Below are 18397 nucleotides of genomic sequence, written 5' to 3'. Positions count from 1 at the left end.
CTTTTTTAATAATTAATGTATTTTATCTTCTTCTTGTCAAGTCAGCAAGTGCATGTAGTTTATAATTCAGACAAGTTGTATATCGAAGGTATGAGAAAAGCTGGGCTTTGTTTATTATGTACCTAGGTACCTAGGTACTTAAGTACCTACCAAGTCAATTTTAGCGTAGAGTGGAAACAACCAGTTGCATGTGGTAAATGTGGGTACCTTACCTTACCTTAGCTTGACACGTCCAGCATCATTTTCCGGCATCATTTTCTCGTGGAATTTGTAAAGTTGACTTTCGCGCCCCTCCGTACCGTCGACGAACCAAGCTTCTTGACAACACATGTGCAGCAAATAACACACCTCAACAAGCTAATTGGCGGTGCATATCCGTTGCGTCGCAAAACATTTCTCTCCCAATACCCTGCGCGACGATGCGATAGAAACCGCGAGTACGAACAATGGCGGACGAGGTTACTAATAAGATTGAGGACGCTTTCCGGGAATTGCAGAGGGATCTGGCCAATGTACTCCAAGCACTGAAGGAAGACCGAGAATCTCAAGGGCCACTCTTATTATCCCAACTTGCTCACGCGGAGCACCTAGAAGTCCTTCGTGACAACTTCAAGCAATTCCTGGCCAAACCTGCGAGGAAAAAAGAAAGCCGGGATGCTGTATTATCAGGTGAGTGTAGTCCCGTTCCGTCTAGACCTATATCGCTTTGCTACTTTGCTACTTTATTAACAACTAATATGCAGGGAAGGTTAGTGTTCTCGATGATGAATATACCTTAAATAAGGACTTCCAAGAAATTGTTTTGCAAGTCGCCGACGGCCTCGATTTGGATGAGCTCGAAGCAGCCAAGCTAGCTATCCTCTCCAGAGAAGATGAGAGGTTATCTGGGCGCCCACTGAGGGAGTGTGCTGTTATAAGGTTCCATACGCAGAGAAATACTCTACTTAACTGCACGTTGCTGCTCCTACAGCTTTCCAAAGAAGAGGATGAGCTGCTTGCTGAAGATGTTGGTGATGGTCTTGGGTATATTAGCCAATATGTTAGCGAGAACATCCTTCGGGAAAAGCTACCGGGGATTACGAGTGAACCCTCTCAGCCCAGGTTCGTCCCTACGTGTATGGATTCGATGCGCGATATCAGGACGTGGCTTCAAAATCTCTCTGAGCAGGTCGCAAGCGCTTCGGTACTAGGCCGCGTGGGTGACGCCCAATTTCAACAGCTCTTTGAGTTGACATACATAGGCCTAATCCAACAACATGAGCTCCTATCGGTCATTCTCTGCTACGCAATCGAAAAGCACGTAGCGATTGAAAAGGACTTCGTCGACTTTCTCCAGGTTCTGAAGCAGATCAATAGATACGACTCGTGCACCGGTAAGTTTCTTCATTATTTACCTGTTTTCTTTTGTTCTACCTCTGTCCCTGGGAATGTAAAGGCTACTAATAAATAATTATGTCATCACTAACTGTTGGTAGTACATCTCGTACCTGTAATCGGCAGTTACATAACGATTTTTGGCTCGACAGAGGGCAGCGGCAACGTCGAGCAAGCGAGAAAGTTGAACCAACTTGTTTGTCAGCCGGATGATAATGCGCGATCCTTACCTTTCCTCAACGCCGCTGTTAGGGCCTGGTGGATCGCCGAATATAGCGGGTGGTACATGGAAGATGCTGCCGGTTCGGGTCTTCCCGGTATTGATATTGATGAAGGTTAGAAACTCCCGCCCCCGTTTTGCACCCGCTGAGACAACTAATAAATAAATAAAAAGAGGACAAGCAGAGGTCACGGCAGTTCGCGGAAGCACTCAAGGATGGCGCTTTTGATTTCATGCTCGCGGTTGTCGCCGATGTTAGGGCAACAGAGTGGGAAGATAGTGCCCGGAAATCTTTACGGCAATGGCTTCGAAAAAGAACCCCAACTCTACCCCCGGATACCCTCCCATTTACTATGCCTCTACAGGATCGCATAGCAGCAAAGCTAGAGACGTTTGTTGATGCCTTTATATCTAATATGCCCGATGTGCTTCGAAGGTTGAAAATTGAAGAAGACGAGCAGCGGCAAACTAATCAAGCCCAAGAGCAAGACTACGATCTGGAGAGATTCCTTCTTATTATCGCCTACTCTTTTGAGGGTAGACCAGAGGCTGCAGACGGTTTCTGGGGCGATCCTGAGAATAACCTGGCAGGATTTCTACAGTGGGCATCGCGGAGGGCAACGACACCCGTGCAGGCTGCGTTCTGTGAGATGCTCCAGTCCTTATCCGAGGATCCAGAGTCCGCGACAGCCGCGCATGATTTCCTTTTGGATGAAGGGCATCAGATTCGGAAACCGCTGTCCATCACATGGTCTCATATCATAAACGAACTGGAATACTTTGTTACCAAATCCAGAGAAAAGCCCGCCGCAGCCCAAGTTAATGTACACAGAACTGGGAAGTTCAACACCGAACAAGCGGAGACCGAGCCGGAATTTGCAGCGATGCTGGAATCTTATTTGCGTCTAATGGCCAAGCTCGCTTCTCAAAGCGAGGCCGCACGCATTTATCTAATTGAGCAACCAACGGCTAGACTGGTTGAATTGCTCTTTCATGTGATAAGTAGCCAGGTCACATCTCGAATCAGGGCATGTACCTTCGGTGCATTGCGTTCTCTTCTTAGTCGGAAATCCCTTGCTCAGAATTATGGTATGTGGCAGTATTTAGAAGCGTGCCTCAGTGGAAGTTACCTTCCGCCTACAACAAACAAAGCTCTGGCCTCCGCCGCAGGCTCTCCGCAATCGTCTATGTTTATGGAGGCGCTTTTTCAGGAAATGAGCCCACATGTCGATGATGCTAGTGCATTCATACAATTTCTAGTCAGCTTGACGTCTCTCCCTAGCGGATTCGATCAATTAAACGACGCGCTGCCGTATCCAGAGGATCTCGGCGCGTCTACTCGGATGCGTCCTGGGATTGAGCCGTACGTCGACTTTACTTTGGGACACATGTTCTCCGTTAGGGCTCAAGAAGTTCTGGAAGTTGTACAGCAGAGAATTCTCCGGTTGTGTTGCTTAGACCTTGCATTCACCTGCGTTTCTAGCTTCAACGAGGACTTGATTATATTTAGTAACTACACCAATGTCAATGTGGATTCCGCTATCCAGAGCGGAAGCTTAGAGAACTATGTCACTCTTCACCCATTCGCTAGGGTCATGGAGTGGATGTACGACAGCAGGTTCATGAAAGGCATTCTCGATACGATACATCAAAACTCGAAAGACATCGAGAAAGCCCCGCAAGATTCGCCTCTAATTAATAGCGTTATACGCGCGGTCCAGCTCGTCTCAAAAGCTCTTGATCTTCAAGATACCTATTTTGACATCGTTCGGAAAATAGTAAAGCCACAGGCTCGAGCGCAAAGCCGATCACCATATACGCCGGTATCGAATGGGGCATATGCTTCGATAGAAGACGGCCTCATAAGCGACATGATGCTGATGTCCGACCTGGGTATTTATTGTGGTATAGGCCACCCTGAATTGACCTTGGCCTGTCTAAAACTCCTGGAGAAGATATCATCGTCGCCCAGGGCAATTTCGGCCTGGCATTCTGGATCTCCAAGGCAGATCCATCGAAACAAGGCGATCATGGCCCTGGAAGAGCGTAACGACGCAGCCACCATAGCCGGCTATTTTATTAACGAGTTCAGAAATCCCTTAGACTTCCGCAAGAAAGACAACTCGCCGGACTACGAAACTAAAGTCTGTATTCTCGATTTCATCTACTCTTGCTTACAGGCGAGTCCGGATCGGCCTACAATCGCTCACCTGTTCCTCGGTTTTCGTTGCGGGGCTGACACGCTCGAAATTGAACCTGGTGGTTTATATGACACGGGGAAGTCGCTATTTCACGAGTTGCTATCCGCAATTCTGGAACTTCGATCGACTGACGAAGAGGGGTCTATGCAAAGCTGGTTGATCAACCTCAAGTATAAAGTCATGCGAATTCTCAGAATACTCTGGAGCTCTCCTCTGTCGGCCAGTATCGTCCTCGAGGACCTCCGAGGAAACGAATTAGTGTTCCATATCTTAACGCAAGGCCTTGTAGCTCAGCAAATCCTCGTGTGGGATGGGTATGAAGCTCTCGGTCCGGACTTCCTCACGTATCCGGCGGCCGAAGGGTATGTCAATTATCTTTCAATAAGGGCTATGGCACTTGAGTATATTACTCGCGAGCTTTGCAGTGTCTCCCGTGGCCATACGCCAGCACTCAAGAGACGGGTATTCGACGCCCTTGGCGGCCAGATCAGAACCGACGGTCTGGAGGTTATATCTGTATCTTCAGTGTTCGAGTTTCAAGACTCATTGCCCCAGGAAAGCCTATTCACAGCTGCTCCGCCTGAGCTCAGAATGTACAGAGAACTTGAATTACGGCCGTGCCTAGTACAAGATGACGACCTAAATTGGATATATGACCTGGACAAAGTCCGAGAGATTATGCTTCTCAAGCGCAATGAGACTCGTCAATTTAGCCAACTTATTCTACAGCAAGACATTACGGCTATAGATGCAGAAGAAGAACTCCTGCTATTGTATTTAAGGTACTTGAATCGGTTCAAGCAGGTGAAATCGCGCGGCCTCAAGGTTCTGACAAATTGGACGAAACTCTTGACGGTGATGACCGACTGCAATGATTTCAAGGGTACAAACAAGGTCTCATTCATACTCCAGACCCTACAAGCGATACTTCCAAGCCTCGAATTGTACAGTTCGGAGAACCCCAATGCCGCTCTCGAGCTGGCTAAGCTAGCCAAGGTGTTAGTATTCGAATTAGATTTCGCAGCGATGACTTCCACCGACAAACAAAGCAAAACGGTAGAAAACCTGACTAGCGACAAGCTTTTTCAACTTCTTCAGGTTTGCTTAAGCGCTATCGCAAAATGGGCCGGCAATCAAGAATTGCGCGCAGTCTATTACAGCATCTGCTACCGCCACCTGACGGGACTGGTGGACCACGGACAAGGAGTTTCGTCAAGTCTCGGAAAAACAACTAGAACAATACGAGCATTCGGTGAAAAGCTTCTAAATGTTATCTGTGATGATGCATTTGGCGGAGATGCGGCATGTCAGTCGGCAGCCTTGATTCTCTTAGGAACGCTAGTCCAACTTGGCAAGCAGGAGCATGATAACTTCGTGGTAGAAGCGTTGAACAGACTGAACTTCATCAGTATACTTGTGGATTCTCTGCGTGGAGTACTAGTAGAATGGGAAGAGGTTGATCGGACAGGTAAGTTCTACACGCCGCTTTTCTTATATTGGGATCAGGAGTCTAATAAGCCATATTTCCAGGCGATTCGGATCAGCAGAACTATTTAAACGCCAAACTTGCATTATTACTACAATTATGCCAGACGCGAGAGGGTGCCAAGAATGTTCTACGTGCGAATCTATTCCGCGCCATCGAACAGTCGGGATTGTTTTCTGTGGATCCAGAATTGCAGGTGGATTCGACAGATAGCAGAGGCCTGCAAAGGCACTATACTCTCCTAGTCAATGTGGCCCGCATCATCGGTGCCGCGATAGTTAGTCGGGGATCGCATAACGTGCTGCAAGGCAGACGGTTCCTGACCGAGCACAGGATGTTGGTTATGCACGTCCTCAAACGTTCCGCTGGAATTGGTGCGGGAGGGGGGAAGACGGATGCGTTGCTTTCGGAACGCGTCGATGAATTAGCCGAAGCGTTTATGGTCATTATAACTGCAACGGGATTTTTAGAAGTAAGTCTAAAATATTTGTCTTCGTCTTGCGTCTACACTGATCAGATTGGGCTAACACGTTAATTTTGTATAGTTTGAGGGCGGCAGCCTGGATGAGGATAAAAGGCCCGCGCCGATCCTATTCCACTGAGAATAAGGCAAACGACTGTCTCTGGAAGAATTATAAGACGCCCGAGATATTAGACGATGATATAGTTGAGCCCAAATTCGCCGGTGGCGTTATAGGAAGAAAAGGCCTTGGGTGTGTAATTTAATACTACATAGATCCTTCAACACCGGCATCGTGGCTGAAAGCTGATCTGAGACATGAGAGACATCTGAGACACCTGCGCGTGGTGTGCATAAATACCCAGATACCCTAACGGATCCGTACCATTACCACAAACAGCGCGAGGTAGAATGCATGCAAACTTCCATGCTACCATGTGATGATCCCTTATCATGTGATTACTACATAGTATGTAGTCAGTGGTGTAATGAAATGGATGGATGAAAGGATATACCTTGTTTATTCTAGCGTGGTTTGTACCCCAGAAGACATCTAGAAGCCCCTTTAGGGTTTGTACCTAGGTAGCTAAAGTCTCGACGGATAAGGTACAGTAATTTGCTAATAGTATAAGTAAGCACCCATAGATAATTGATTGAGTTGGTGCAGTTTGCCACAAAGCAAAGATATACTATTAGATGATGATTGGTCAAAAAACGTGTGCTATGTTAATGAGCTTTGCTCCAATTAGCTGGTTTAAGCTTGGCGTCAGTCCGTAAGGCTTGGCTACGTTAGGGTAGCTTTGGTGTTCCCCGACTTCTCTTTGGCTAACGTGCTAACCCCTTGGCATTGGATAATAAAAAGTCACAGCCTATCAAATGTCAAGCTAGCCCCCAAACAGAACTAGTAACAATTAACTACTGGACTAACTGGACTATCAGACTATGTAATTGGACTAATTGGACTAACAACTTGCCCTAGACCATTTTTACCAAACTGCCAGATCCAGCAGCTCGTAAACCTCCAAACTTCAAAGTCCAAAGATTCCTCGAGTTTCGACATACCCCTGATAATTAATCCCCCTCATCCATGCAATTTTTTATCTCAAGTCCGTGCAAACTTAACCAATGTGGGCAGCCCGTCTCCATAAACCGCACCACTCCGCTCTAACGACATTTCGGTACGCTAGCTGGTTGGCTGAAGCCTTGACCCTTGCAAAATGACGATGTCCAGCACGGTTGGGGAATCAGGAACCACCGTTCGGAAGCAATTGATTTCTCAACTCTCGACAATGAAACATCACATGTGATCTGTGATTGATCTGCGATCGACATGCTACTGCTCGTAGTATTCGGTGCGACTTATATACAACCTTCTCCTGAATTCTCCTCGACGTTACTCTCGTCGGCCTCACGCATTGGTTAGGTGCCTTGTGATGAGGCGCCGAGGAAAAGCCAGAGGGCACGCGACATGTTACCAACCCCCGGGAAGTTTTTTTTTCGCTTACCTACGATCATCTCCTCCTGGGACCATCTGGAACATGTGAGTAAACACCCTAAGCAAGCTGCCAGGGCAGGGGTCCCCAAAGAGAAGATGTGAGCCGGGCAAGGCCAAGAGCCAAGAGTCCACTACATAGTACATTCTACACACGCAGACACGGCTACGCCAGTACTGGTCGTCGGTCAGCAATACCTATGCGCCCAGACTGGCTAAACGAGCGTTGGAGAGAGATAAGCAACGCCCCGCCGCTCAGAGAGAGATATACAGAGCTACTACATACCTAGGTTAGTAGGTATGTACTAGTTATAAGATAACCTATTGGTGCTTTGTTCTATTGTAAGGTTGCTACTACGTAGCAGTTGTTCCGCTCGCCAATCCGGAAAGCGGAAAACGTCGGGGATCGGCTGAGAGGTTGCAAGACGTCTCGTTACTTGCCCGTTGTTGGATCTAATCCGTATACTTATTTAATAGCTGAGCATTTCCCCGGTCTAACCTTCACCTCCCCTTTGACTCTTATTTGTTCTGATCCTTCAACAAAAAAATACTTTGGGACTGAACACACAAGACTGTCTTTCACTCTCTTGTGTGTCGCTTATCAGTCGACCTTTTCTTTTTTTTGTTCGATTCCGTTCATTATCAGAAACATAACTATCGAAAGAAGAAAGGTTCAGTACAACACCATGGAGAAGGAGGGCGTGGTACAGAGGTCGACTAGGTCGACGACCTCGTCACCTTCGGGCGACAAGGACAAGATGTCGTATAACGATATGGACCTCGAGGGATCGCGCATCCGCGGTATCGAAACGTCGGCGGAGACGTCGCTTCATCGCGGTCTTAAAGCTCGTCACATTACTATGATTGCTATCGGTGGTGCTATTGGAACAGGTCTCATCATCGGAACCGGTAAAGCTCTCGCGCAAGCCGGTCCGGGCTCTATCTTCATCTCGTACACTCTCGTCGGTGGGATCGTCTACCTGGTCATGACCGCCCTTGGCGAGATGGCTGCTTGGCTCCCCATGTCTGCTGGTTTCACTGGTTACGCTTCTCGGTTCTGCGACCCTTCGCTTGGTTTTGCGCTCGGCTGGACGTAAGTTATCGACTTTCATTTTTCGTAACTTGGCCTATTCGCACGAATTGCGTAGCACACTCCTAACGCGCTCGATGATCAAACTAACTCATTAATCTCATGCGGTATAGCTACTGGATAAAATACATCATCGTCACGCCTAATCAGCTCACAGCCGCGGCTCTGGTTATACAGTTCTGGCTACCTCGAGAACAAGTCAACCCGGGTGTTTGGATTGCTATATTCCTCGTCGCTATTATTTTTATCAATTATTTCGGTATCCAATTCTTTGGTGAATTCGAGTTCTGGCTGTCGAGTTTCAAGGTCATCGTCATCCTCGGCGTTATCCTTCTATCTCTCATCATTGCTTGCGGCGGCGCAGACGGTGACCCGAGGGGATTCCGGTACTGGAGCGATCCTGGGTAAGTAAATTACGCGGTCTTATAATTATAATAATGAGGCCACTTTAGAGAGACTATGTCGCTAACCCGGAACAGTGCTTTCGTTCCTTACATCGGGACAGGCTCCTGGGGTCAGTTCCTTGGATTCTGGTCCACTATGGTCACTGCTACTTTTGCTTATCTGAGTACTGAGTTGGTCGGTGTGACTGTCGGCGAGGCCCAGAACCCGCGCAAGACTATCCCTCGCGCCATCAAACTCACTTTCTACCGAATTGTCGTCTTCTACTGTGTCAGCATTCTTCTGATCGGCATGTGCGTGCCCTACAATGCTAAGGAACTTGTCTTCGCCGTCAACCCGGATAAGGACCCCAACAAGAAGGCCGGTGCCAATACCTCTAACGCCAGCGCCTCTCCGTTCGTCGTCGCCATCAAACTCGCTCATATCCCGGCCCTCGACCACATCCTCAACGCCTGCATCCTCCTATTCGTCTTCTCCGCCGCCAACTCCGATCTGTACATTGCCAGCCGAACCCTCTACGGTCTGTCCTCGGACGGCGCAGCCCCTTCCATCTTCCGAAGAACCAACGCCAAGGGTGTACCTCTATACACCCTCTTTACCTCGGCGGCGTTCGGCCTCCTCGCTTTCCTGAACGTTTCGGACGACTCCAAGCAGGTCTTCACCTACTTCGTCAACCTGACCACCATCTTCGGCCTCCTGACGTGGATCTCGATTCTCGTCACGCACATCTGGTTCGTACGGGCTCGCCGCGCGCAGAACCTGACCAACGCCATGATGCCGTACTCGGCGCCGCTGGGCGTGTGGGGCTCGTACGTGGCGCTGTTCATGTGCATCCTCATCGCGCTTACCAAGAACTACGACGTGTTCACGGGCGACTGGAACACCAAGTACGCCACCTTTATCACGGGCTACCTGGGCATCCCCATCTACCTCCTCCTCATCTTCGGACACAAGCTCTGGACCAAGAGCAAGGGCGTCCGCCCTCACGAGTGCGACTTCTACACGGGCAAGGACATCATCGACCGCGAGGAAGAGGAGTTCCTCGCGGCCGAGGAGGCTAAGCGCGCGGCGGCGCCCGAGGGTAGGGAGGGCCTGGCGCGCTTCTACAGGCGCTTTGTTTCTTGGCTGTTCTAGAGGGACGGGGCGCTTTGTTGTTGTTGTTGTGGTTGGGGTTGGGGTTGGGTACTTGGGTGGGAGCATGGGAGCGGGAGCGGGAGGGTCGTATTGCTTGTCATACCCTTTGAAAAGATACCTATTTCTGTCTGTATAATGTACATAGCTATGTTTGCGTTGTGTTGCGCTACGGTGCGCTCGAACGCTGTGGTATAACGAAGGGAATTTAATTTGTTACCTAAGTGTATATCCCCGCGTCTTGAATGTATAGCTAGTAGGTACCTACATATCTATGTGGCGATGCCCTCTGTGGTAGTAGTCACGTATACATACGTTCCTACGTGTGATGATTTGCTTATACATTAGTAGTCATACCCGCATAGGTAGGGAGGTTGGCTGGTTACCTTAAGTACCTGGTAGGTATAAGCTATTTCGAGCCTCGGCACTACCTACTATTTACCTCTTACTACGCTCTACAGGTAAAGGCGAAGTCGTCGCGGCTCAGGTACTTACTGCCTTTAAGGTATGCGTGTGCGTGTGCGTGTCAGAACTTACATGATCCCTAAATCCCGGATGCGACTCCCGTAGCCGGGAAGGGAAGCCTCTGAGGCTGAAAGAAGATGACCGGAAGATAGCGGTAGGGCAGGCTGGCTGGCTGGCTGGCACGGACGTAGTTGGTGTGTGTGTAGCATCATAGTGTACATAGGTAACGCTAGCGGAGATTGCGAGGACCCCTGTCTGCGTAGAGGGGGTTGGAGAAAGGAAACAACCCCCTTGACTTGACTTGACTTGTGTCTCGGTATTGTACACTAGGTAGGTATGTAGTTGGGTACGTTACGTTACGTTACCTGAGATGGCGGGGTGGGATGGGATGGGGAGCGCATGAATGATATTCCTGGTGTTGCCTTTTTCTGCTATTTTCGATGGGCTTTTTATAGATTTCTGGGGTGGGAGTGGGAGTGGGAATGGGAGTTGTGGTGATGATGGAGGAGTGGTGGGATAGATTAAGTAGTAGACAGGTCATGCCGAAGGATTCGATCCGCGCCCGTGCCCGTGGAATTAGTCCTTGCTCTTTTCGCTTATTCCGAGAGTAGGTGTTTGAAGTTTTGGGAATTATATAACTAGTACGAAAGGATTTCAATACGGCGTGGGGGGCGTTAATGGGATAGGACCTAGAGCATAGCATAGCATAGCATAGCAATTGTGTGATAGCTTCAAGTCATCGTAGATGGTTCTATTAGAGGCTACGGCTAAGATCACGATAATCTAAGACATACAGAGGTGCATTAACTACCTAAACTAACTAATAGCTCTAAGGAATACCGAGGTACGTTCAACTGGTATTATGGTATCCAATGGAGTGAGTGTGTTGGACCCCCACGGCGTGTTTGCTGAAACCAAGTAGGTAGGTAAGTTGATGGACGTATTCTTATGCAGACCTAACTTAGGTTTCACTCTTTAATACCTAGATATGAAGAGACCAGGGTCTAGCCCGAATAAGAGTTGAGGTTACGATCCCGCGGTGCATATATACTAGGTTACTTACCCCTTTCTTAGAAAGTACCCAAGTATTCAAGACGAATATTTAAAAGTCGACACTCGTGCGACTATAAATATGATAAGTCATAGAATGAAACTATCACATTATGTATATTAACTAGCGATTATAAACTTCTATACGTTCGCTGTGTGCGTTCTCTGCAGCCGAAAGTAACGTCTGTTAGACCTATCAATCAACTTGTATGTTTGGGGGGACGGAGATATGTAGGCTCGGGTATCCAATGGGAAGGCGAACCATCAACCAACAACATCTTCGAAGGTGGCGAGCAAGTAAGAAAGAGTGGCGGTAAAGATAAGGCTAGTTAGACTGAACATTCGATGGAATAGGGGTTTTATCTCTATATGTACATCTCCTGTTCGATCGAGTGTTGGAATCCCAAATATTTTCCTTCGTCAGATAGCATTTACCACTAACTACCAAGCTTTATATTTCGTTCTTTTATGCTGCTAGCTCTAGGTTAGGTACTTTTTGAGTTAATACGCTAGACATCCTTGATGCCAGATCAGTGCCTAAACTGCTTGCTTGAATTATAAATCCGTGCCTCCTACTGAAGTACCTAACCTACTACAACATCTATATAAATTTCTCCTATACATAACGCATAGGTACCTGTTATGTGTGAACTGTTATGTCTAGACCTTCAAATATGAAAGCCCTTGAAAATAAGGGGAGGCTGGTATATGGGAACTAGACGGCCAGTTTGTGTAAACCAACCCCAAGTACTACAAATCTCACACGATGTGTTCTTGTATCTAAGCCTAGATTAGGTCAGGTCTTGACAATTACGTTGGATACAACTTAAGTACATAGGCTCACGATATTTCCATGTGATCGGAATCATCATGTGGCTTGAGGTATGTGATATCGACTCAATTATCTCCCTACCTAGCTTAGTTATCCATTTAATAGAGATAATACGTCCTCTAACTCCTTTGCCGTATCAGTCTCCCCATCTACCCTACCCCTTAACTGCTCCGCAATCCCCCGTATAGCAGTCGCTGAATGTACATACCGTTTCCTCAGGCCGGGATTCGCATTTGACAGCAACGTAGCAACAAGCTGCAATACGTCCGCCTGAAAATCAAGCAGTGACACGTTCTCAGCAATGCCCTCTATAATCGGCACGTCGTATGCCGCTACGGCAGTCACCACGCCCATCCAGTCCTCAGGGGTCGTACCCTCGCTCTCTGCTACTATTTGCAGGACGAGGGCAATGCGGGTACCGCGAATGATGTCCTCTTCCCGTAGGACAGTGGAGGTCGAGCTCTCTTCAAGAATCTTAAGCATGTCTCCCGACAGAATTTTCCAGCCGTCGTATGAGTTGAAAGCCTCGATTCCCTTAGATGTACGGAGCACGCCTTCGAGCGCCGCAAGGATGGGGAGTCTGTAATCTAGTCCACTCGGTTGGGACGAATTCGAACCGCTACTTTGATACAGCTCCATGAACATATCCATCAGCCCAGCGCCCTCTTTCCTTAGAACATCACCGTCGTCGTCACGGACCCAGAGCGCGATTGCGCGGATGGCGGAGAGTATGAAGGCATCCGTGGCTGCGCTCTCATCTTTCGCGTCCCAAGCAAGCGTTTTGTGGGAGCCGAAGTCTGTATGCGCGTTGCTGGTTCGTGCCTCTGGGTGTAACCCCTGGGCCCCTGCTACCGAGGCATCCCAGCGGTCCCGCAGATACTCCATTACAACGGACAAGGTTTCGGCGATCGAGCTGCTGAGCTTAAGGATCAAATCAGGAGGCATCTTGAGCCAGGAATCTGCTGATTTTGCGTCTGGCCTGGGATTGTCCAATTCCTCCATCCAAGAAATCAGTTGGCCGACGAAGGCTGTTAGAATATCAAGTGCGGATGTGAGACGCTGCGAGATGCGCGGGTATTCCGGGTCGTTGAGCTTTTCTAGGAGAGAGGGTAGAGTTGCGCGTAGGTCCACTAGGATGAGATTGATGAAGAGGTACGAGAATGGCTTTGAGGAGTCTTTATCGTCGAGGAATAATAGCTGAGGCGTGGACTCCGGATAGATAAGTAGCAAGGCACCCGCACAATTTGTATATGCAGAACGGCTGGCTGCGGTTGGCCTGTTGGTCGCTAAGTTGCGTATGAGCTTGGCAACGGAACCTAGCCACTTTGGATTTCTGGGGATGAGCTAAATGGTGGTTAGAAGCTATTCACAAGGTCCAGCGGCATAAGGAATCATACATTCTCGTTGATATTCCTTAGGACATGGGATACGAATTCCAGTAGACTTGTTGCGTCGGTTCCAATGAAGGAAGATACGAAAGATTGGATTCCTTGGTCAATCTTAGTCCTCATCGCTTCCCTGGCTGCTTCATCTTCAAGGCCGGTAGGTCCCCTCTCCCAAGCCCAGATGAATATCGTGAGGACATGTGCGTGTTCTGGAGCAATTTCTATTAAAGGGGTCCAGTCATCGATATCAAGATGGGCGAAACTTTTCGCACCCCCAGGTACGGCAACAAGAGTTAGCAATGTCTCTATGATTACCTGGGTTGTCTCTTTGGAGCTGATCCTGTGTTAGTGTATGTGACTTGTAAGTAAGCGGTGATTTCCATTACCTATAAAGGACCGCCTTGGCCAATTTTGGTATTCTATCGAGTAGTTTTGCGTCTTGCTTTGCGTCATCGGGTAACAGCACAGCAAATGTATGAATGACAGCGATTGCTAAGTCAAGCATATCCTTGGAGTTCTTCTGTTCCGAGCCGGAGTGAGAACCGGTGCGTAATAGCCGGTCTAGAAATTTGGGTGAAATAGAGTCCCATAATGAAACTATAACTTCTTTCTCACTCTGGAGCTCGGGGGAGTTGTCTAAGACGGACTTTAGAAGAGCCAACCCAACGAATCTGGAGGTATCATCTTTGGCCTTGAGATGTTGCTGAATTTTCTCTATAGCTATAGATGAAGTTGTAGTGTCGCCCGATCCGCCTTCGTCGCTGTGTTGCACTTGTAGCTTCGACTTCGAGACATCTGGAATATCCATCTTCTCACTTATACGGCATCAAAGCCTCAAGCCAGGGGCTTTTCTTAGGTATGGTGTTCACTTGGCATTTGAGCCTTGAGGATGAATAACTTGCTGTAGATCTCAACTTGTTGACCTCAATCAAAATAATCAAAATAGGAATGTATTATGTATTGCTGATTTCTTTTTCTATTTTCTCTACCCAAGATAATTTCTTGGTTATTAGATGAAGTTCTTTCGAATTCTACTGTGATTTAAGAGCCAATAAGAACTGGTGGTATGTATTTTTGGGTACTACGTATTAGGTGCCAAGTCACAGTTACAGAGGGTCGGTAATTGGTAACAACTAGGTTAAGCTCTTATCGTTATCGGCTTCTATGCACTAATGTAGCCTGTAGGTGTTAGCGACAGCCGATTCGGACCCCTACCCATTAACCTAAACCCATTAAACCTTCTGGTCGCAAAGCCGCAACGCGATCGCGCAGCTATGAAACTTAGACAATCTCCATATTTCGACTCAGTAAGATAACGTTAGGTACCTAAGGCACCGCGTTATGGCAGATCGCATGACTGGGCCTTCGATATGGCAAGCAGCAGGAATTTCATAAATCCACACGAGGAAGAAGGCTCATCGTCTTCTACCAGGTCACCGAACGAACCGCGGCCCTCCAATGACGAGAGAGACGAGCTCGACTACTTGTTTGATGGAGACGATGGAGATGGGGATGTGCTAGGAAATGACCCCTTGAATGACGAATTGGCAGAACCTATGAGTTTCAAGAGGAAACAAAAACGGTCCGTCTTCTCGCAGACGAGTCGCTTACTATCCACGTTAACGGGCAATCGCTTGGGATCAGCATCCCCACGATCACCGCATTCCGGTACCGAAACGCCAATGAGGTTAGAAGGTTTGAACCCGGAGCGACCTGATAATACTTCCAATACGCCGAACGGTCTGAAAGAGGGAACGCCGCCAGATTGGTACGTTGAGGGGCCGGGCCGGAGAGTTGGGTATGAGGATCTTACGGCCATCGATTGGATCTTCGAATACACGAAAGAGCGACAACGTCTACGGGTGCTGTATTCAAGCGCGACGGGAATAGTTGGATACATACAACAGCTCCTAGATTCTAGTCAGACATGGGTTATCCTCGTTCTGACGGGGCTTGCTGTCGGTGGACTGGCAGCAGGCATAGACGTAGCCTCGGACTGGTTAGGTGATATAAAGACTGGTTATTGCACTTCAGGGCCCGAAGGAGGCGCATTTTATCTGAACAAGCAATTCTGCTGTTATGGCTACGACCAGGGTGCTAAATGCCTTGGATGGAAGCCCTGGGCCGCAGCATTACGCATAGGGTCTACTGGTGGAAAATGGTTTATAGAATACTTCTTCTTTCTGATATTCTCCGTGAGTCCGTCTTTAAGCATTCCCAAGTATAAAGCACTCCTAAGTATAAATGACTAATAAATATATAGGTAACATTTGCCTTATGTGCTGGATTCCTGGTTAAGGAGTACGCCATCTATGCTAAGCACAGCGGTATACCTGAGATAAAGACGGTCTTGGGTGGTTTCGTTATTCGGCGCTTCTTGGGGACTTGGACGCTGATCACCAAGTCTCTAGGACTAGTACGTCTCGTAATAGCATATATCGAATAAATAAGCTAACTGAGGATAGTGTCTTGCCGTCGCTTCGGGCATGTGGTTAGGCAAGGAGGGCCCTCTGGTACATGTTGCTTGCTGCTGCGCCAATCTATTCATCAAATTATTCCCCAATATCAATACCAACGAAGGTGTGTATCACGAATAGCGACGGCTTTACGAGAGCGTGCTAACCCGAAGCAGCACGGAAACGAGAGGTGCTCTCTGCCGCTGCGGCATCGGGAATCTCTGTTGCGTTCGGCTCTCCTATTGGGGGTGTGTTGTTCAGTCTCGAACAGTTGTCCTACTACTTCCCCGACAAGACTATGTGGCAGAGTTTCGTGTGCGCCATGACAGCAGCCGTCGTGCTACAGGCCTTCGATCCCTTCCGGTCTGGTAAACTCGTGTTATACCAAGTCAAGTTCAGCACGGGTTGGCACGGCTTCGAAGTCATACCCTTTGCCCTTCTCGGCATTTTTGGTGGTCTCTACGGCGGACTCTTCATCAAGGCTAACATGCGTGTGGCACAATGGAAGAAGTCAACATCATGGCTTCCTGGTCCCCTAACACAAGTTGCCATCGTCGCTCTCTTGACGGCCCTGATCAATTACCCTAATTTCTACATGCGAGCGCAGTCTTCGGAGCTCGTGTCTTCGCTCTTCACTGACTGTGCGTTGGTACTGGATGACCAATTCGGTCTCTGTAAGACGGGCGCCGCGACGGCCGGCACTATCGTCTTATTACTATTTGCCGCTGTCCTCGGCTTCTTCCTGGCATCTATTACCTTTGGACTACAGATCCCAGCAGGGATCATCCTGCCTTCTATGGCCATTGGAGCGCTTTCCGGCCGGGCGTTAGGTATCGTCATGGAGATTTGGCAACGCAATCATCCCGACTTCTTCGCCTTTAGTAACTGCGATCCCGGCAGACCTTGCGTGACGCCGGGTGTATATGCCATGATAGGCGCAGCTGCTACGCTCGCGGGCGTCACACGCATGACCGTCTCCATCGTTGTCATCATGTTTGAGTTAACAGGCGCGCTGACATATGTTCTCCCGATCATGGTGGCTGTGATGCTGTCTAAGTGGGTGGGCGACGCCTTCTCGCGGCGCGGCATCTACGAGAGCTGGATCCACTTCAACGAGTACCCGTTCCTGGACTCGGGCGACGATGGTAGCGGCGCACAGCACGTGCCGGACATCCCGGCGTCGCAAATCATGACGAGAATCGAGGACTTAGTCGTGCTAACCGCGACGGGTCACACCATCGCCAGCTTGCGCGGGGTGCTCGAGTCGTGCGACTACCGCGGGTTCCCCGTGGTAAGCGATCCGCGCGACGCCGTTCTGCTCGGCTACATCAGTCGCGCCGAGCTCGCGTACAACCTAGCAGCTAGCACGCAGCCTCCGCGCAGCCTGCCCCCCGAGACAGAAGCATTCTTCTCGCACCAGCCGCTCGCGGACCCGCGCACTACGCTGGACTTGCGCCCTTGGATGGACCAGACGCCCCTGACGCTGCCCAGCCGCAGCACCCTACACCTCGCCGTCGCGTACTTCCAGAAGCTCGGCGTGCGCTACGTGCTATTTAGCGACCGCGGCGTCCTCCAGGGCCTGCTCACCAAAAAGGACTGCTGGTATGTACTGAACGGCGCGGAGGAGGGGCGGAGCACCGGAAGGGCTGGGCAGGGAGTGGTGCGCGGAAGCGGGGACGACGATAATGGAGTACTATCTGGTGCGGCGGGAGAGCGGGGCGGTTTATTGGGTCCTGATGATGGCTCGCTGGATTCGCCTATGGGTGATGATAGAAGTGGGATCCTATAGACTTTGTATTATTATTATTATTATCTAAGCTTGGTGTTCGTGTTTTTCTTGGGTTAGGTTGGTTCGGAAAGGCGCGTGATATAATAGGCGGGTTAATATTATATATACGAAATACCTACCTTCTTGATTCTACTAGAAATTTCCTTTAAAGGGGGTGTATATGTGAACTATGTATAATATAATATCCGCATCCGCGCGCTCTCTCCTAAGCTCACACCCGCCTCCGTTTTCTCCGGTCACACGGGCCAATCAGACGGAAGAGAAAGCAGTTCGATGAGTACATACACTACGGAGACGGGACGATTGGTAGCCACCCTTATGGGATGCTCGTTTGTCTGTCTGTTTGTTTGTCTGTCTGTTTGTCTGTCTGTCTGTTTGTTTGTTTCCTACCCCTCAAGAAAAAAAAAGCAAAATGAGGCTCCAGCGTTATTTCCGCGGTGTGTAACTACCTAAGGTACCTAGGTATAGTAAAATGATATAACTAAGCTACTTCGTTTACTAGGACCGTTATGTATATGCCGTAAGAGAAGCGAGATAAACCCCGGCTTATGATAGGCCGCCTTG

The 18397-nt window shown here is 48.9% G+C and overlaps 4 protein-coding genes across 4 annotated transcripts; 3 read left to right on the top strand and 1 right to left on the bottom strand.

Moving 5' to 3' along the window:
- The first annotated feature begins 165 nt into the window (after positions 1-165).
- On the top strand, positions 166-6292 carry F5Y00DRAFT_231729 (nucleoporin Nup186/Nup192/Nup205). The gene is made up of 6 exons (XM_048007057.1): positions 166-669; positions 744-1373; positions 1476-1709; positions 1769-5263; positions 5326-5753; positions 5827-6292. The coding sequence occupies exons 1-6, from the start codon at positions 447-449 to the stop codon at positions 5881-5883; spliced, it is 5067 nt and encodes a 1688-aa protein (XP_047867010.1). The 5' UTR covers positions 166-446; the 3' UTR covers positions 5884-6292.
- Positions 6293-7496: 1204 nt separating this feature from the next.
- On the top strand, positions 7497-10108 carry F5Y00DRAFT_26442 (putative amino acid permease). Its single transcript, XM_048011655.1, has 3 exons — positions 7497-8326; positions 8437-8727; positions 8803-10108. Exons 1-3 carry the CDS (start codon positions 7920-7922, stop codon positions 9857-9859), a joined length of 1755 nt encoding a protein of 584 aa, XP_047867009.1. The 5' UTR covers positions 7497-7919; the 3' UTR covers positions 9860-10108.
- A 2148-nt stretch (positions 10109-12256) lies between these two features.
- Positions 12257-14607, bottom strand: F5Y00DRAFT_231721 (DUF1941-domain-containing protein). Its single transcript, XM_048007056.1, has 3 exons — positions 13975-14607; positions 13601-13922; positions 12257-13547 (listed from the first exon to the last, which is right to left on the bottom strand). Exons 1-3 carry the CDS (start codon positions 14394-14396, stop codon positions 12294-12296), a joined length of 1998 nt encoding a protein of 665 aa, XP_047867008.1. The 5' UTR covers positions 14397-14607; the 3' UTR covers positions 12257-12293.
- Positions 14608-14631: 24 nt separating this feature from the next.
- On the top strand, positions 14632-17953 carry F5Y00DRAFT_231712 (chloride channel). The gene is made up of 4 exons (XM_048007055.1): positions 14632-15783; positions 15852-16004; positions 16054-16168; positions 16221-17953. The coding sequence occupies exons 1-4, from the start codon at positions 14959-14961 to the stop codon at positions 17831-17833; spliced, it is 2706 nt and encodes a 901-aa protein (XP_047867007.1). The 5' UTR covers positions 14632-14958; the 3' UTR covers positions 17834-17953.
- The last annotated feature ends 444 nt before the right edge of the window (positions 17954-18397 follow it).

The sequence above is a fragment of the Daldinia vernicosa genome, assembly GCF_022497035.1.
Source record: "Daldinia vernicosa strain CBS 139.73 unplaced genomic scaffold F5Y00scaffold_12, whole genome shotgun sequence".
Classification (NCBI taxonomy): Eukaryota; Fungi; Ascomycota; class Sordariomycetes; order Xylariales; family Hypoxylaceae; genus Daldinia; species Daldinia vernicosa.
Note: the sequence above shows the minus strand (reverse complement) of the source record. Positions and strands in the feature narration are given on the sequence as shown.